The 20,128-nt window shown below is 53.8% G+C and overlaps 1 protein-coding gene across 3 annotated transcripts in view; it reads right to left on the bottom strand.

Moving 5' to 3' along the window:
• Window positions 1-6,251: 6,251 nt before the first annotated feature.
• KHDRBS3 (KH RNA binding domain containing, signal transduction associated 3) overlaps window positions 6,252-20,128 on the bottom strand; it is a 49,115-nt gene continuing 35,238 nt past the window's right edge. Inside the window, exons 7-10 of one of the 3 annotated variants that reach the window (XR_004987859.2) lie at window positions 15,140-15,222; window positions 8,103-8,161; window positions 7,782-7,935; window positions 6,252-6,390 (exon numbers count right to left, since the gene is read on the bottom strand). Coding sequence is in view for 2 of the 3 variants with exons in the window: in XM_036437525.2 (XP_036293418.1) it covers window positions 7,844-7,935; window positions 8,103-8,161; window positions 15,140-15,222 (234 nt within the window). In the remaining variant the exon portion in view is untranslated. Of the gene's footprint in view, window positions 6,391-7,279; window positions 7,936-8,102; window positions 8,162-15,139; window positions 15,223-20,128 lie in introns of those variants that run through there. The other 2 variants (XM_045581285.1, XM_036437525.2) reach the window with 2 other exon arrangements.

Raw genomic sequence — 20,128 nt, forward strand, 5'->3', positions numbered from 1 at the left:
TGAGAGAGAAGCACTGAGCGGCTGCCTCCTGCACACCCCCTCCTGGGGACCGAGCCTGCAGCCCGGGCATGAGCCCTGACTGGAATCGGACCGTGATCTCCTGGGTCATGGTCATGGTCATGGGTGGACTCTCAACCACGGAGCCACACCTGCGGGGCTTGATCAACTTTTCTGGGTGCATTTCTTTCACGTTTTCTTTGTGCTCAGGTTTCTCTTCTGACCGTCAACAACGTATGTCAGAACCCTTTAAATATCTCCATGCCATTTGCAGCAACCTGAATGGAACTGGAGAGCATTATGCTGAGTGAAATAAGCCAGTCAATGAGAGAAAAATACCACATGATCTCACTCACTTATGGATAATAAAGAACGTTATAAACAGATGAACAAAAAGATAGATACAGAGGCAGTAAAGCATCAGACAGACTGTCAAATTACAGCGGGGAGAGTAGGGAGAGGAGAGATTAACCGAAGGACTTGTGTGCATGCATTTAACCAACGGACACAAAACTCAGGGGAGGGGGGGAGAATGAATGGGAGTGAGGGGGGAGGCAATGGTAAGATATATACACATATAATACCTGAATAAAAAACTGAAAATAAAAATAAATGTCCCCATGCCCACGTGCAAGGCTGGATGGCTTTATAATGGCCAGACCACACGTCACCTCACAATCTTAAAGGGAGAGCTGGCTCGCGTGTGTAGAATGACGCATCTGCAACACAAGCCTGGAGGAAAGCGGTCCCTGTCAGATGCGCCTCGCTGGCCAGGACTTGGCTTGGCAGAAGCAGCGTTTCCCTCTCCGGGATGGAGGGGACCAGACGCTCACAGCGCGCGAGGGGCCGCGGTTCGGTGTTTCCAGAGCCTGCGAGGCCTCGGTTCTCCCGGACGAGTGATGTCTTCACACATCTGTGAGTGGCACTCAGGGACACGCCACAGTAGTCCACAACGCATCTCACTTGGTTCAGTTACAGTCGCAGAGAGCGGTCAGTTGGCAAAAACACTTAAAATTTTCTCACGGGGTTTTCTGCTACGAGGAGTCCTCACCATCAGGCCGCAGGTCTGTGCGCCCAATTCCGAATCCGGCCAGTTTCCCCTCTGAGCTGTGCTCCAGCCCGTCGGCCCTCTGCCCCTCTCTCCCTGGGCTGTTTCTGTGGGAGCTCCACACGGGTCTCTCTGCCCCACGACCCTGGCGTGTGCCCTTCACCGGAATCCAGCCCTTCGGTCCGCAAGCTGGTGCCGTGTCCACTGAGCCACACCAGCCAGCACTCTTTCAGATTCTTAATGGACAACCCCACTTCCCCACCGGAAAACCAAAGCAGGGGATGTGGTCATAAAACATGAGCCAGCAGGGCCTCTTCCTGGCGCTACGGACACCTCCAACCACGGAGCTCACCGAGGGAGCCTCTGTCTGCCGTGGCCAACGTCCCACCATTTTGAGCACCAAAAGGAAATTAAGCCAACCAGAGTAACTGATGGAGCATCTGTGAAAGGCAACGTGGCTCTCCAAGAGTAAGGTGACCAGATGTCCTGCTTCTGGCGGGACAGTCCCAATTTTTAACAATTTGTCCCGCGTCCCGCTGAGTTTTAAAAAAGTCCTGATCCGTCGCGGTCACTTTGTCAAGAGCGAGAACTGATAACCACAGCCACGGTGTCCTGGGAATCTCTGTAGTTCTCACCCCTACATGCGAAGCCAGCCCTGAGAGCCGCATGCTGGTGCCGTGTGTCTGTGGACCGGCCAGGTGCTGGGGGTGAGCGTCTCCCGATGGCTGGGCAGGGAGCCGGGAGCCCAGCGTGAGCCCAGCCCCATGTGTCTCCCCTGCAGCCCTGGCCTCCCCTCGGACGGCCAAGGCTGACGCCCACGCTCCAAACTGGGAAGCCCTCCCTCCTCCTCAGCTGGACCCCCCCCCCATCCCATCCCCTGCGCTCCCATGGGGCCCAGGAAGGTTTGAGGAAGCCCTCAGTCTGGTCCTCAGAACCAGGCCTTTGGCAAGCTCTCCCCAGAACAGAGTCCGTGTCCGAGGGCATTTCCTGGCCCTGTCCGATGCCAAGAGGGTTATTCCCACAGAGCAGCCATCGGCAGCCCCGCCTGGTTCGTGTTACGAGCACTTATTGAGCACCTGCTGCATGCCTGCGAGCCCTCAGGCCCGGAGAGGGAGGGCATGGCTCCAATGTGCTACTGAGAGGGAGGGGGCCCAGGTTCTTCCTCCCCACCTCCCCCAGGGCCCCACCCGTGCTGTTTGGGACAGCCTGTCCCGAGGGGAAGATGGAGGTGTGTGTGTGCATGGGGGGGGGGGGGGTTGGCCCACAAGTGCTGAGGCACAAGCTGCCCCCTTTCTCTCCCTGCCTGTAGCCAGTGAGCCTGCCTCCCAGGGAGAGAGGCCATCAAGGCGCATCCTGCTGGGCCCAGATCCCCTGCAGCTGGGGGTGGTCACATGACCCGACTCCAGCCAATGAGAGTGAAGGGCAAACACAGGGAGAAGCTCCTGCGGCCTCCTGGGTAAGAAGGTGCAGGTGCATGGGGAGGAGCCCAGCCCTCTCCTCCCACCTCGGTTTTCATCTTGTTGTGGGAGGAGCCCAGCCACCCGGTCCCGGTGCCAGTGCCAGTGGAGGGGACTTGGCATAGAGGAGACCACACAGGAAGACGACTACAAGAAGCGGCTCCTGGCTCTGCCCCATTAGGACCAGCCCACTCCCTTCTGCCTTCCTTCATGCACACAACCAGCACTGACTGAGAGCCTTCTGTGTGCCCGGCAGCAATGGCATCCAGAGGTGACCACACAGTCCCAGCTCTCAGAGCGGCTGAGCCGCTGGGAAGCTAACGTACAGGGAGAACCTGAGGACACAGCCCACGGCCCTGCTGGTCCCAGAGGGTCAAGGCCATCAGAGTCAGGAGAGACCAGATCTGGGCTCCCTGCGCTCAGGCCTCTTGCCCCACATTGGGGGGCCCTTCCTTCCCCACTGAGCCCCCGACAGCTCAACCCGGTTCCCTTCATGTCCCATCCGCCTCCCGGAGCCACGGAGCCACGGAGCCACGGAGCCACGGACGATACTGTTGCTGAGGGTCACCACATCCCCAGCGGTGCGAGGTTGCCAGGGGAACCGGAGGAATAACGGTGATCAGGAGGAAAATAATTACTGGGCCGGAGGAGCTGCTAATTGCCAAGTGATTGGAATTTGCAGAGAGCTGGGACTGCAGAGCCGCTAATGGCTCTTCCTGACGAGGCGTGGGGAGGCACCCTGCCCACTCCCGTCCCATCACTGCCATGGGGGGGAGGGGGAGAGGAGAAAGAGTCTGTGTCATGCCATATACATGTCTCCTGTCCCCACCCGCAGTGAGCGTGGCCAGCAGACAGGCCCCAGCGCGTGCTGGGCACAGAGGTCGCCCTCGGGTGCTGAGCTGGGACGAGGGCTGGCCCTGCTTCCGGGCTGACCCAGCAGCAAGCAGCTGGCACTGATTGCTCCCCCAGCATGGCAGGGGCATAGCCTGAGGCTCCTGTGGCTCCTCCCATCCTGCAGCCAATCGCCTAGAGCACATGTGTCAAACACAAGGCCCTCAGGCCAAATCCGTCCCGCCAGGCCTTGCAATGTGGCCCGCACCGCGCTTTCATCACTGCACTCCGCTGCGTTTCCATCACAATGACAGTTTATGACTGTTCAGTAAACCATTCGGCCCGAGATTTAAGCTGGATTTTAGATTTTGGCCCCTTCTCTGATTGAGTTCGACACCCCTAGCCTAGAGTCTAGGCCCTAGACTTTCCTGGATCAACACAACTGGGTTCCGAGAGGGAGCCTTCCAGGCAGAGAAGCCTCAGTACACACACACATCTAACAAGATGGCGTAGGCAGCCATCTTGTGAGGGCATGAGGGTCAATTTGCATATTACCACTTTATTATATAGGATCTCCTCCCCTCTACATTCTCCCCACTTCCTCCCCCCAACCCCATCCAAGGCTCAAATCAAAAATCCTCCTCTGTTTTTGGGTGTATTTTTTCTCCATTTGCAACTACAGAAACCTGGTTTAACGCTGACTCAGCTGAGTTCCTTAAGTCCTGCAAGCGGCAACTCACTTGGGGGTGAAATTGAAAAGTGTCTGGAAATTCAGGCCAAAGCTCAGCACCAGAAAGGATGTAGGGCCTGAGTGTGCTGCTGTGTCCGTTGCCGTTCCCTTTTGCTGACTGACAGTTACTGACAACCGTGATCGCCAACAGCTGTGGTTGTGAGCTTGAACCCGTGGTCTGAACACGTGGCCCCACGTGCCTGAGTGATAGAGGCTGCAGGTAAACAAAGCTGGATCAGGTGCATGCAGTTGAGTGGGATCGAAACCCACGAGAATGTTGTAAACATCTTAACAACGAACTCACTTTGCCTCGTGGAATCGGCTGTAAAATAAAGACAAGGCTGGTGTTCCGTGGTGCTGTCTCTCAGAGAAGCAGCGTCTCACTGAGACACAGCTTATATTCTCTTGTCCGTCTTTTCTCAATCCTTCCCTTTCCCTCTCAGGTTCACTCTTGGCCGTGCTGGCGCAGCACAGAACCCAGTGGCCCTTCACAAGGTCAAGTCTACTTCCTCAGCAGGCAGTCAAGGTGCTCCTGGCTTCTCCTCAGGCTTCCTCGCTTCCCAGCCTCCTCACCTCCTCCTCCAGCGATGCATTGCTGCTTGGACCCCCTGCACCCAGAACCGAGGGTTCAGATAGGCTTCTGCTGGAGGAGGGAGGGCAGGTTCCAATGGTAAGACGCTCTCCCGCCCTTCTCCAAGGCGTGAGAATCCAGCACTATGGGGTGTTTTACGTTTTACATGGAACGATGGACTTTTCCTTCTTACCCGTGAGACACTGATCAACGTAAATATGTTATTTGCATTAAAAAAGCAAGCCTTATTATAAATATTTGTCACCTATGCCTTAAAAAGTGGCTGAGATGGAGGTTAATCTCCTTTGGACTTTTATCTCCTTTTTTCTTTAAACCTTCAGGGTTAAGTCCTGGGACACCCTCTCCTCCCTACACAGGGACCACAGATAAATACAGGATCAGCCCAAGGAGTGAGACTGACTGAAGTGTAGCACTATGACCATGAGTGACATTTCTTCTTTCTTTCTTTTTCTTTCTTTCTCTTTCTCTCTTTCTTTCTCTCTCTCTCTCTCTCTCTCTCTCTCTCTCTCTCTCTCTCTCTCTCTCCCTTTCTTTCTTTCTTTCTTTCTTTCTTTCTTTCTTTCTTTCTTTCTTTCTTTCTTTCTTTCTTTCTTTCTTTCTTTCTTTCTTTCTTTCTTTCTTTCTTTCTTTTCCCCGTCTCTGCTAACTGTCCCACACGGAATAAATATCTGTAGTCAACTCGGAGGCCTCGTCATCACATCGTCCTGTGCCTTCCCAGGTCACACGTCACTCCGGCAACAGAGTCTCACTCCCACGGCATCCACGAGGGACAGGCTCCTGCTCACAGCGCTGCCCCAGGGCGAGGCCCGCGCAGGGGGCGGAGCCCACACCAAAGCACGTTAAAAAGATCCGACATGTTGGGTCTCAGGAGTGTTTCTGACGCTTGGAGACAAGCCTCTCTGAAAAGTGAGGCCTAATGAATGCCACCAGACACTCAGGTTTTAAAAATTTCATAATATTCGTACAAAAGCAACTATCTGTGTTGCAAATTTCAGAAAGGATTGAAAATCACACACACACACACACACACACACACACACAATCTTACTTCCACAAGCCTGAGGTAATGACTGTAAAAAATTCCCACCGTACCTGGCAAATTTCTTGCCTACAAAGATATAGAGGACACAATCAGGTTTTGTTTTTTTTTTAAATAAAATTGGGATAATATCATACAGATCACAAGAACTTGGAAAACTTTTGCATGTTATTGTCTAGGCTAGTTACATATATTTTTAAATATATTTTTATTGACTTCAGAGAGAGGAAGGGAGGAGAGAGAAATAGATCAATGATGAAAGAGAATCATAGATCAGCTGCCTCCTGCACGCTCCACACTGGGGATGGAGCCCGCAACCCGGGACTGTGCCTGACCAGGAATCCAACCATTCATGAGTTGAGGCTCAATCACTGAGCCACGCTGGCCAGGCGAGGCTGTCACATTTCTGTTGGAGGAAGGAACTGAGGGCTTCCACACTGTGATGGCCTCATAAACAAAGCTGGGCCGGTCTGGTTTGTTCACATTCCGAAGCTTTGTCTCTGCCTGGACCAGTCAACCTGCTGCAAGCGCCAGCGCTGGAGAGAGGCCCCAGCGAGGGCACCTCCCGTGTGACTAGTGAGCGTGAAGTTGCCTTCATCTTCCGGGCACATCACAGCCGCGGGCACAGAGGGCGCTCACCTGCTCTGCGCTGGGGCCCCAGCCGGTCTTTCGACTTCACATCATGGCCCATGTCTCCTGACAAAAAGAGAACACCTTTTCAGTCAGACAGAAGGAGAGCCCTCAAGAAATTTTAATAAAACTTAAACGCTTCATAAGCTACAATTTTAAAGACAACTTATGCCAAAAGATTAAAGAGTAACTTTATGAAATATTTGTGTTAAGTAGTGCCCTCAAGGACTAACCAAAGAATGTATTACAAACAACTAGTTATGAGGTTTTTACATTTGTTTAATAGGGGGGTAATCGGCCCCAATGACACTGGCTAAGCTAGGGCTTTTTAGATGACTAAGACGAATTAAACTTTTTTTAATGAGAATTTAGGTGAGCTGGCCACCCTGGTGGGGTTTCTAGGGAAACTTCCTGCTTTTAGTCTTTCTGTTAAAGCTAACTTAAGTGAGATTAAAACCTTATTGGATTTATTTACCTTTGGCAACGAAGACCGTTTAAGGGCTACACACATCCTTGGCCTTGGCGCGGGCGACCCCGTTTAGTCAGTGTCTTTAAAAGCGTGGGCTCTATGGCTTCCGGCATGGGGCGAGGGGCGCATAAAGGCACCAAAATTCTCATTAAAAAAAAAAAAATCCAAAGTGGCGCTAGTGAGAAAACGCCCGACAAGATGAAGACGGATCACCTCCTGCTCCCGATGCTCAGTCCTTCGTTTAAAACCAGCGTTTACCGAGCTCTGGCCCGGACTCTCTACACAGCGGTTAGGTCTACCTACGTGAGTGGCCCTAGCATGGCGCAGTCCATTTTATACCGTTTTTAAAAGAGGTTGTGCGGTGTTTAGTGTGGCCCCCTTATGACGAGCGTCGTTAGGTGAGGTCTCTCCCTGTTTACGGCTATTTATGAGCGCCTTTTTAGGTCAGAAAAAGCATGAAACTGTTAGCTCACACACACGGGAACATTTCTTTCAAAAGTTTATTTAGCATCAAGCAAGAGGAAAGTTTGCTTAACACTACAGAACATTTCAAGACTGGCGTTACAAAAAGACCACAGTATTGCACTTGTTGTTGGCTTCCCTTTTTATGTAAGAGGGGGAAAAATAAAAATAAAAAACTGGCATATGGCTGAAAGAGAAAATAACTAAACTCTATGGAAACCTTTACAATGAAAGGCGAGGCATATGTTAAAGGATGGGTTAACATGTTTATAAACCTATTTTTTGTTTGTTTAACGCTAGTTAACCAAAGGTGTGCGTGTGTGTGATTTTTTTCTTTTCGTTTTGATGGCCTATTTTCTTGTTTCATATACAGATTGGAAATAACAAAATTTTACATATCTTTTTTTTTTCTCTCTCTCTTTCTTCCCAGGTTGGTGTCTCCACAAAGCAGTGTTAAGTTCCATCCGTTCCGGTTTTTAGGCATTTTGATTTATTTAAAAAGGGGGTCGTTCATAGAAAAAATTACTTTGCACAGTTTACAGGGCGGGTGGAGGTGGGCTAGTTCACAACATCGGAGAGTCAGTACAGTCAGTAGCGGCCGTACGGCTGGTCCCGGTAGACGCCCTTCGCCGTCCGCGTCGAGGGGGCCTTGTGTCTTGAGTTTGTCCACTCCTCTTGCCCTGAAACCAGCAGACGAACCACAGTTAGACCGCCTGCCGCCGGGGCCGCAGGCCTCATCCTGCAGGATCTGACTCGCCCAGCGCCCACTGCAATGTCACAGTGGAGACACATGGCCTGACCTACCCAGGAGACTCACTGAGGAAAAAATGGCAGCGGACTCACTCACCGTAGGAATCGTACGTCTCGTCGCTGAGCCCGTGTCCGTAGTCGTAGTAGTCAGCGCCGCTGCGGAGACAGACAGAGGGAGAGGTGAGTGCGGGGGGCTGTGGGTATAAATCGCACCCCGTGAAGCGGTCCACACACAGAGACACACAGAGACAGCCTAACGCCCAGGCTGGCGGCAGAGACCCCCTACCACGGAGGCCGCAGGCGTCAGGGTGACCAAAGGCCCCGACCTGAATGCGTGACAAACGTGCAGGTCTCCTGCCGACGGAGCAAGGACTCCCTTCCTCTGCAGCCTCGCCCGCCGGACGGCTCAGCCGTGCGGGCCACAGGGACGGCCTCCTCCCACAGGCACCACACGACCAGTTCTCTTAGAAACTCAGCACTCTGCCCGGCCAGCGTGGCTCAGTGGGTGTGCGTGGACCCATGAACCAAGAGGTCGCCGGTTCGATTCCCGGTCGGGGTACATGGCCCGGGACGCAGGCTGGATCCCCAGGGTGGGGCGTGCAGGAGGCAGCCGATGGATGGTTGTCTCTCATCATTGGCATTTCCATCCTCTCTCCCTCTCCCTTCCTCTCTGGCATCAATTTTTAAAAACATAAAAAGAGACTCAGCACGAAGTCAAGAGAACCACAGGCTCCTTGTTAGAGGCCAGAAGCCCCACCTTGATGGCCCCGAGACAGATCAACCCTGGCTTCCTGGGAGACTGATCTTCGTTGCACAAATAAGATGAGAGCAGCCCCTTCATCAAAGTCAAAGTGACGCCCTTCCCTGGACAGGCCCCACTGCTCGCCGGAGAGCTGCCAACGGCCAGCCCGTCCTCAGCCGCCTCCAGTCCCCTTCACCGAGGAGCGGGCGGTAACGGCTCCGGACGGCGGGCACCGCGCTCCCGCACAGCTCTGCCCTGAGCGGGAGGACAGAGGGGCGTCACGTGGCCCGGCCGCAGACGTTTCCCGTCATTCCGCCCGGTTTCTGATGATTTGCTGCGAGACTGTCATCACGCCAGGAGCTGGGAGCAGTTGTGCCCCGCACGCCTGTCATCCCTTCGGGACGGCTCCCTCCACATTTCATTCCAGGGGCCTCGGGGGTCTGTTAACCAAGGATGTGTCCTATTTCCCAAGGACACGCTGCAGACCCCGCCGTGGCAAAGATGGTGGAAAACACACTCACCTCCTCACCGAGGCTCACAGCTGTTAGTGCTGATAGGAGGCAAGAAAGCACAGCCGGCCGCATACACCTCAACTCCATCATGAGGTCAAGGTCAAGGGCGCCCCTCCCTCCACAGGTCAAGAGTGGGCTCCTCGCCAGGCGAGGCCGCGTCTCTTGTGTCTCCTGTCCTTCTCCACGTCCCCCCATGCCCGGGTCCGAGGAAGTCCACACGTTCGGCATAATTCCTGGCTCTCCCCGGGGTCCCGGTTCCCCATCAGAGTCAGGAAACAGGCTGAGCACTGGGAGGAGACCACGTTTACGGAGCAAACGGTGTCCCCGACTGTCCACGTCTGCCCGGGCCTCCTCCCTCCACACGGTTCAAATTTATGCTCAAAGCGTAGTTCAAATTGATTATTTGTTGTCAGTATTAACAGATTCACCTGGTTTGATGAGCTCATAACACCCCACACCTTCCTGATCCCACCACACGCAGAGCAGTGTCTTCTTTCCGAAGCGATCTGGCCTTCTAGTCGATGTTGATGGTTGACCTGGATCAACCCATAATTCTGTGCTTTTGGGATTCTCAACGTAAACCCACTCTTCATCGCCAGTCACCATTCGATGCAGAAAAGACTTTCTTTCGTGCCGTGGAAGCAACATTTTACTGATGACTTTTCGGTTTTGGGTTTGTCTCCTTCAGTTGAGGTGGCACCATTTTCCTTCAACATCTTTCCCATTGCTTGTAAACGCTCGGAAACTGTTTGCTGAGCAAAATGTTGCTTAAAAGGTTGCAGATGGGCCCTGGCCAGTATGGGTCCAGTGGTTGGGGCGTCATCCCAGACATCAGAAAGCGGCGGGTTCAATTCCCGGTCAGGCACATGCCCAGGTTGCAGGCTCCATCCCTGTGGAGGGAGGTGCGTGAAGGAAGCAGCTCACAAGGTCTCTCTCTCTCTCTCTCTCTCTCTCTCTCTCTCTCTCTCTCTCTCTCTCCTCTTTCCAAAATCAATTTTTAAAAAGGTTGCAGAAGGTTCTACATAATTTTTAAAAACTGTGGAATTTTTATGAGATTCTCAGAAAAAGGGAAAAGCACAAAGGAGAGTTTTGTTGGCAAGAGCCTCCCATTCGCTGTCCCTGTCTCTTCCCTGAACACATCTGCCTCCCAGGCAGGGCCTCGGTGGCCCGGGGTCTCACAGCCACACCCCGGGAATGAGCTGAGCGTCCGCGCAGAGCTAAGCGTGCTTTCCGTACACGGCCGCGCTGTCATTTTTAAGCAGGTTTCCTGTCTCACTGTAATCAGTTTGAAAGACAGGAGAGAATTAATAGTTAAGAATCAGGCTTTGGAGTCAAACAAACGTATTATCAGAATCTGGGCTCCCGCACTTACTGTGCGCAAGCTTGGGCGAAGTTAATTCAATTTCCCGTAAAACGCTTTTAAAAATAAATCTCCAATAAGACCGTTGCGCGATTTAAATAAGATAGCGTGCCACGTTATTAAGCTCTTACTCAAGGATAGCTGTCATCCATCTCGGGAAAGCCAAGTTTTCGCTAAAGAAGCGGTCTTTTGCCCAGAACGCGTGCTTGGTGCTGTATAACCCTCTGTGCTTAGCAGGAGCGCCGGCCGCATCTTAGCGACTCACGTCTGACAACACGCAGGAACGGTTCCCTCCCGAGCACGGGCTCCGCCATGTCATCCTCTTATCTACTGTTCGGGGAGGTGAGTCCTGCTTTGTCCACTCACGCCATCACTTAAACATGAGGTTCCCTCGTGCCCTCGGCGAGCTCAAGGTCACATGCACGTGGCAGGGCTGAACCCAAAGGCAGAGGGAGACCTGCCATTCCACTCCGGCTGCGGAGCGGCTCCAGCCACTCCAACAGCAAACCCATTCCCTCAGGAGCACTCACTGCAGAGGACGGCGTCTCGTGAAGAAGCACCAGGGAACGGGTCCAAGTTTGTGACCGTTTTCCGGCAGAAGATGGTTTTTCAATAGGTGCCGCCGTGTGCCCACCACCCCAGCAAGTCGTCCCCCGTCAGCAAGTCCTGCTGCCTGACGCCCCGAACAGCTCCGGCTGTGCACCAGGCTGGGTGCACCCCCCCCCCCCCCCCCCCCCCCGCCGTCTTCCCCGATTCCCAGTGCCCCCTGGAACCCTCTGCCCCAGGAGCCTGCACCGCACCAAGCAGACTTCCCACAGTCCAAACTCATCCTGCGGCCATACCACAGCCTGCAGACGCCACCAAGTCCCCACCCTCTCACCGACAGGACCCGAAGCGCAGGTCCCAGGACCCAGTGGGCTGCCCTGGAGCAGGGGCAGAGCAGGGACCCCTGGGCTTGCTCCGTCCTGGCAGCCGAGTCCATTCGGCCTCCCTGAGGCCTGCTTCCTCGGGGCCATGCCACCCGCCACTGCCCCATCTGCCCGGGACTTGCCGGACCCGCCGTCTCCTCCATCCACACGGCGGACCAGAGCACGTGTGCCGTCAGAGCACTCCCCGAAGACGCGGCGTCACAGGAATGGCACAGGACAGCCAGCTCCCTTCCCGGGGACAAGCCCAGGGCACCCTGACGCCAGTGTAAGCCATCGATCACAAAACCCACGCTCTCCGCACCCCGGGTTCCGGAGTCTGCACACTCCCCAGGCCTTCTCGGACCCCTGGCCCATACACACCGGGGTCTCAGAGGCACGTGCGGCTGTATTCGGTGCTTCTGGGCCTGGATAATCCACAAGAGGATGCAGAGCGGGCGCCGGACCTGCCAGGTTCTCCAAGACGGGCAGCGATGACTTCTAATCCCCTCTCTTCGGTCATCTGAAGTGTTTTCATGGAAATCACAGCGATGTAGGAGGACGGAGATGAAGTAGGTACTTGAACGTCCGGTCAGACCCACAGCGCGGTGGGAAATTAGCTTGTCAGTGTTCCCCGTCCAGACGCCAACCACCACACGCTCACCCAGGTCCTTCCATGTGGGGAGGGGAGGGAGGTGCGGGGGGAGGGGGCAGGGGGTGGTTAGCACGTCTGTGAAACCCTTTTATTCCGCTTTCTTTATGATCACTAGAGGAATCAAATACCTCCTCGGAGAATTTACCCTCTTCAGAAGCACAGACCAAAGTACGGTGATTTGTTAAAAATGAAAACTGTAGGTAAGTGTGAACAGGGTCGGATTCACAGACAGAGCGGTGTGATGGCTGTATGGAAGTGGGGCCATGATGACTCGACACGCAGAGAGCCAAGCTCACCGGCAGGCCTCCTCCCTCCGGTGCCTTTTCCGGTGTGAGCGCCCCCGAACCCCACTCTCTGAGCCCATTTCCGGCCGTCGGCCCCGTGCTGCGTTAACCAAAGCTGTCACGCCGGAGCGGTGAGCGTCATCGGGGTTACAGATCAGACGGCCAACGGAAATGCACGCCGCTCGGCTTGGAGGGAAGGAGCACCTCTCCGAAGGGTTTGCTGGAGCAGAAACGACGATTTCTGGGAAGGTGCCCGTCCCGTCGGCGCAGGTCAGCGAAGGCGAAGGTTGTTCCTCGCCTGCTTGTCCCCGTGTAGAGACCATCTCCATCCGCCTGGCAGGGACCGTGGCCTTGCCCGTCTCATTCAACCTTCAGGCCGCCCTCAGACACAGAACTACGTCACACCGTCCACGAGCTGGGGCATGCAGAGGTGGGGCCACTGCCCAAGGTCACCCCGCAGTCAGCGTGCAAGTGGGATCAAAGCACAGGTCTGCAGGTCCCCACCTCTATGGCGCGGATCCCCAGGCTTTTACACACACACACACACACACACACACACACAAAAAAAAAAAAAGTCCATTTACACACAGAGATAGGAAAAGTGAGCTGTGGAAAAGTGAGCCAGCTGGGCCGCGTGGGCTCAGGACCCAGGTTACAGCGGCAGCAGGGCCTCCGGAGCTCAGGAGAGAGAAAGCCAGTCTAGTGCCGGCCTGGGGGGAGGAAGAAGGAAGGGAGGCACAGGTGTGCTCCAGAGAGAGCCTCCGCACCACATGTGTCTGTGCATCGCAAAGAAGGCTGTGGTTGAGCTGGTAACTGCCACTGTGCATGCGTGACGTGTGTCCTAAAACCTTAACAAGTGACAGCTCCTACACAGAAGGAAACATCAGAACAGAAAGTCTGAAAGGCTGAGCAGGAGCTGGCGTTCCCTAATTCTTCCTGCATCTCGTGAGCTGACCTACCGACCCGAGGGCTTAATCGTATACTCTGTGTCCTTCCTTCACCGATACCGCCACACACTCACCATCAAGCTGCTGGGCCCAGTGAGCTATGGATAAGCTCTTATCCAGAAGACGCCTGTGTCAGCAGCACGGAGAGTGTTAACAACCTCACGGACACAGGCACCAGGCACCGGGCTTCCAATAAGTGAGTCTATTTTTAAAATTAATATATTTCTATTGATGTCAGAGAGGAAGGGAGAAGGAGAGGGAGAGCAAGAGAAACACCCACGGTGAGAGAGAATCATCGATGGGCCGTCTCCTGTTCGCCCCGCACTGGAGATTGAGCCCACAACCCAGGCATGTGTCCAGACAGGTTCATGGGTCGATGCTCAACCACTGAGCCACACCGACTGGGTGAGACTCCCCTAAAAAAAAGGACCAGCTGCCGAAACCGGTTTGGCTCTATGGATAGAGCGTCGGCTTGGGGACTGAAAGGTCCCGGGTTCGATTCCGGTCAAGGGCATGTACCTTGGTTGCGGGCATATCCCCAGTAGGGGGTGTGCAAGAGGCAGCTGATCGGTGACTCTCTCTCATCGATGTTTCTAACTCTCTATCTCTCTCCCTTCCTCTCTGTAAAAAATCAATAAAATATATTAAAAAAAAAAAAAAAAAAAAAGAACCAGCTGACACAGTCTGAAGACTACTAAACTGTTACAAATGATGTAAGAAAACAACTTGGAGCAAAACGGAAATACATTTTTAAATCACTGTCCACCTCGGTATCAGAATGAACAAGTGAAGCCTTGCCTGGTAACCTGTCTGCGTCCAAACGTGAATGTATGCCCCATCAGGGTGACCACGTGGCCCCTGGTTTTAATGCTTCACCACGCCAGTGTGTTCTTTTGTGTTTGTCCACCTTTATTCCCCACTTAGAATTCCAAATACAAAGCAAGAGGTTTCTAGGCATTTAGGAAAACATTCTGAACAGAATAAACACGGATTTCAAATATCAAGGAGCAACCAGGCATGCCATCGGAAGAGGACATTTGAAAGCTATTTTTTTTTTTTTTTGCCTCCAAATAACATGCATTTCTGAATAAATACTTCATTAGAAAACGAATGGGAACCCACTCATTACTACCAGGAACCTGAGATTCTTAGAAGCCGGAAGGCGTCTGCTGCAGACGGAAATGTTCCGTGAACACAAGCAAAACCTCGTGCTCTCTCCCCGGGGCGGACAGAGCAGGGTGCGGACACATTTCTCCGCGACCTGGGCCTCAGGACCTGAATAACCGGACTCCGCCGGCACTGCTCCTCCCCAGATTACACTACTTGGCTAAATTCTCAGAGTGAATAAAATACCAAGTTTTATCTCCCAAGCTGCATATTTTTTTAATTGATTTCAGGGAGGAAGGGAGAGGGAGAGAGAAACATCAACGAAGAGAGAGAATCATTAATCATCTGCCTCCTGCACGCCCCACCCGGGGGATGGAGCCCCCAACCCGGGCCTGTGCCCTTAGCAAGAATCCAACTATGACCTCCTGGTTCCTAGGTCAACACTCAACCCCTGAGCCATGCCCTCCGGGCCCAACCCACGTTGCTTTAAAGCTACAGCCAGTTGCAGAGGAGGTACTGGTAGACGTGCTGGCTGGTCATCCCCATCCTCTCCCCAGAGCAGACATGGGGGAGGGGACAGGGGAGGCAGTGTGGGTTGCGGGTCCCAGAGGCGGGCCCTTACCTCTGGGCCGGGGTGCTGTAGCTGTTGTCGTAGGAGTCGTAGTTCTGCTCGTCATACGCGGTGCCATAGCCGTCATCGTAGTCCTGCACAGAACGGGAGGGGGACAGAGACCGTCAGAGGGCGTCGGGGAAGAGCGAGGCCTCCTGCGTGCTCTGCGCCTTCACTCACGCAGCCAGCCCTTCGCCATGGGTCTGCTTAGAGGGCGAAGGGAGGTGTGACAGGGGCATCAATGGAAACTGCGTGGTAAAGCCTCCAAACGCAAACGCAGAGAGAAGCTGCCAAAGTGGCCGGAACCCACACTTTCCCGATGACGGGAGTGAGCCAAGGCCCACGGAGATCTAGGGAGCATTCACTTTTTTCTTTTAAGGCTCCATCTTGGGTATGAACAGGGAGCTCTGTCATATTTTATCTTCCCACCCCTCGCTCCCAGCTCTGTGGGGATCTCACCATCCAACAGCCACCGTCACTATGGAAACCAGGAGGCTGGAGCCAATGGAGGGGGCGCAGCAGGGGGGGGGGAGCTGTATCAAAGCCCCATTCTCCGAGGGATGTCTTTCTGTGACATGACTTGGAGCTCATCCTATGAAAACCCCCTTCTCTCCAGGGGAGTTTGAAGAAAATGCTCAGAGGCAGTTATTTAAGGCTCCTGCTGCCTGTGGCGGTGGAGAAAAACCAGAGCCGACACAGGCGGCCAGGAAACAGCCGGGAACAGGTGTCCACCCACAGGGGCTCGGGGAAGCTCTGATCCGTTTCTGGGAGTCTGGACGGCGGTGTGCGTGCAGCCACAAGCACGTGCCCAGGAGCCCCGAGCGGGCCCTGAGCTCCCTCCGGGGCTGACCGCGAGGGTCGGCACAGGAGAGAGAGGCGACGCCAATGGCAGAGTTAGTGTAAGCTGGCTGGCTGGGTGGGTGTGGAAAACCCGCTCCAACAGGCGCCCAGAGGAAGGGAGAGGGAGAGAGAGAGAAATATGAACGGGGAGAGGGAACCTTTGATCGGCTGCCTCCTGCATGCCCCCTGCTGGGGATGGAGCCGAAACATGGGCCTGTGCCCTGACCAGGAATGCAACCATGACCTCCTAATTCATGGGCTGACACTCAACCACTGAGCCACATTGGCTGGGCTCCCAGAAGTCTTGGTGATAGATTTTAGTTTCAAAAGCCCCACAGAACCAGTCTCCCGTCCCCGCTGAGCCCACAGTGGGCCAGACACATCCGCCTCTGTCACCGCCCAGAAATGAGGGGCACGGCCTGCCCTGCCCCTGGGACAGGGCCCCGTCCTGCCTCCTCTTCCACACAATCAGGGCACTGCCCTCCGGGGGCAAAGCCTGCCCAGCTCCAGGCCCGACCATCATGGCTCAGGGGTTGAGCATCCACCTATGACCCAGGAGGTCACGGTTTGATTCCCAGTCAGGGCACAGTCCCGGGTTGCAGGCTCCATCCCCAGTGTGGGGTGTGCAGGAGGCAGCCGGTCCATGATTCTCTCTCATCATGGATGCTTCTATCTCTCTCCCTCTCCCTTCCTCTCTCTAAAATCAATTTTAAAAAAAGAGGCATGCAGTAGTGTCTGATAAATGAATGAGTGAACGGGCGAACGAATTAAGAAACAAGTGGCAGGAAAGAGAGCAACAGCTTCTTCGAACGAATGCACATCGAGGGGACGCGGTGCCATGGACAGCCGTGTTCGGAAAGAGTGTCCGTTCCGACCAGCCCTTCCTGAACTCCTCTGCCACACGCCGCCCACCATGCTCAGGCTCCTGCCTCAACGGGAAGTTCCCCTTTAAGACGTCGGGTTCTATTTCTGCACATCAGAGAGACATCGTTAAAAACAGTGGACGAACGCGGACGAGAAAGAAAAATAGAGGAATACACGTCCCTGCCTCCTTAACAAAGACTCGCTCATGTTTTGCATCAGCTACACCTCTGGGCTGTTCTCGTCAATGAAGAAGGTGTCTAAATGCTATTTCATGCACAGGGCGACCCGGCCATGGGGTCGGTGCCGGGGCGTCAGCAAGGGACGCCTGTGCCACCCCTGCCATTCCGACCCGCACACCCCAACCCGCACACCCCAACCCGCACACACCCCTGCCATTCCGACCCACACACCCCGACCCGCACACCCCGGACAGCGGGCAGGCAGGCCTTTGAAAAGAAGAGCTTTTCCAGGATAAAAGAAACAGCGTGACGTTTAATTCTATTTCTGTCCCGGGCAAAAGCAAGCACGGCCTCTCAGCTGGGGAAAACCATTTTACACAGACAGGAGGATTGACAAAAGACGGCGATTTTAACAAATAAGGGTTCGGCTCTGAGTCCTTTTAAAAAAGACAATTATCCTGGGAAAACCTCACCTTCATCAGGGAGATGTCTGATCGTGGCAAAAGGCACCACGTTTTCACGGGCAATGCAGCGCTCACCGCTCACGTAAGCCGGTTTCACAGCGGCTGCTCTGAGTTTATCCAACAAACAGATTAGCTCCTTGGGCTGGGAGACATTCACTTCTCTGGGGCTTGGAGTCATAACGTCCTCGTTGAGTGTCACCCATGACCATGAACACATCACACCATGTCACGTTTTTTCATCATTAAAGACAAATCACATTATTGCTGATCGTTCTAAGTAATAATGACCCCTACCTTCGTGTGCATAAAACACCATCTCACAATCAGATTGCACGGGCGTGAGAACTGTATTATTTGTCCTGGAGACTCAACACCTTCAGGGCCTAATGCCCATGTTCAGACGCCAGTTCAAAGTAAGCAAAACAAAACAAGAAAGCAACCCCCCGAAGGCGTGGGGAGCTGGCAGCACGGTGCTTGCCAGGAAAGCCCGCTTTGTTTCCTTCGACATGCTCAGGCCATTGGGCCAGAGACCCACAGGGTCAGGCGGATGTGTCCAGGGGGGACTAGGTGTTCAAAAATGCAATCCAGGAAAATAGAAGGACAGAGAGGCGAGCCAGGAATCCCACCGCGGGAGAGGGAGGAGCGTAGACAGAAGTTTACGTCCATCCCAGCGGTGTCCTCCTGGGGAGCCTGTGCTCCGCCTGCCCGAGCCGCCAGTCCGGCTCCCGCCTGGCCTCCAGGTCGTCTCCTCTAGAAGCCGTTCCCCATCGCACCCAGGCTCAGTCCTCCCCTCTGCCTCCCTCATGCTCTGTATGCCAGCCACCTGCGGGCACTGATATCCTAAGCAGTCACTGTGTCTTGTCTCTGCATCAAGAAAGCACACGTTCATTCCTTATTGCATATGCTGGATGCTGTGGACAGAGAGGCATGACCGCTGCCATCAACCCTGTGACTGTCATGGGGACCAGAAGACGGGAAGGCGTGACCACTCCGCTGCAAGGTGAGCACCTGCCCTGACGCGCGCACGGAGTCAGACCACAGGGAAGGACCGCCCACGAGACGCAGAGGCCACGGATGGGTTCCAGGATGGGACTCGGCTGCCTGGCTTCCTCGATGGGACCCACGTTCTGTGCTGCTGACCTAATGCTCCCGGGAAGGGTAACACCAAGAGTCGGGTTCTTGAGGAAAACCCAGGGCTCTCCGCGTCCCCTGGGGGCGCTCCACACCCATCACTGCAGCTCGAGCCCAGCCATGGCCACGGGGCCGCCTGGGAGGGACCAGCCTGGCCGGGAAAGCAGGGTCTCCCTGTCTCAGGGACACCGACCGCCCAGCCCGCCCTTCCTGCCTGGGCCACTTTTGGGGGTTGTTTTGTTTAAAGTCAGGAGGAAAAAAATAAACTCCTCCATATTCATAGATTTAAATCTGAAATGACTTCCTCAAGTCTTGGGTTTCTAAAATAGGTCAATCTTTCACGCGTTCAGAGAAGACATCGGCGTGTGAAGCTCCTGACAGACATTTCGAGTAAATTGCCTGCGACTCTGATTCTTGCTTCTGGTAAAATGGATATTTAAAAATAAAATAAAATAAAATAAAAAATCACAGAACCTTCCTCTTTTTGTCAGAAATAAAAAGGTGTCCCTAGGCTTTTCAATTCACATCTAAAAATGCATTTTCATAAATAACCTTTTCACAACTGCACTCTGTTTTAATCTGTCGCCATGGACGACAAGGTAATGGGAGCAGCTGGGAGGTTAGGGAACTGTCACAGAGCGAAGCCGGCGCCACTGTGGGGAGGTTCTGCCCTCGCTGCTGTCTCCTCAGCACCCAGTCCCCAAACGGGTCCGGTAATTAAACCTTCAGGGGAGCTCTCCAGAGAACGGGGAGCATCATGTCACAGAATCTTCCCACAGAATCCAGGTTAAAGAACTGCATGTGCCTGGCTGGTGTGGCTCAGTGGCTGAGCGCCAACCTGCGAACCAGGAGGTCACAGTTCGATTCCCGGTCAGGGCACAGGCCCCATTTGAGGGCTTGATCCCCAGTGTGGGGCAGGCAGGAATCAGCTGATCAATAGTTCTCTCCCATTATTGATGTCTCTCTCTCCCTTTCTCTCTGAAATCAATAATATATATATTTAAAAAGAACTGCATGTACATTTAATACACACACACACTTTAACACTCAATTCTCACTCCTTTTCAGGCTTAACTGATTTGAAATAATGGGTGAAGCCAGACTAAGTTTGGAACAAAGAAAATTTATCCCAATGTGCAGCGTAACTTTTTTATTTTTAATGGGATACATAAAAGTTAAAGTTATGGTACAAAACAGGCAACAGCGGACGAGTTGAGCGTGCGACCGAACCAGCGGGTTCTCCATGTTTGGGATTCCATGGCTTCGCGGAACCATCGGTGCCTGGACCAGGCGGTCAGCGGTTTGAAAACCCGAGTTGATAAGAAAATGATTCCCATCCGAAGATTATTTTAAATTGTGATAATAAGCTATGTTAATAAACACTGATGCTATAATCACCCAAAGTGCATATACACCACATACGTGGTTTTCCCTAAAGACCTTCACTGATAGTCCCGTCGTTGAAATTTCCAAAGAGTTCATTCTTTTTTTTAAATATATTTCATTGACTTTTTTTTACAAAG

The sequence above is a fragment of the Pipistrellus kuhlii genome, unplaced genomic scaffold (assembly GCF_014108245.1).
Source record: "Pipistrellus kuhlii isolate mPipKuh1 unplaced genomic scaffold, mPipKuh1.p scaffold_m20_p_14, whole genome shotgun sequence".
Taxonomy (NCBI): domain Eukaryota; kingdom Metazoa; phylum Chordata; class Mammalia; order Chiroptera; family Vespertilionidae; genus Pipistrellus; species Pipistrellus kuhlii.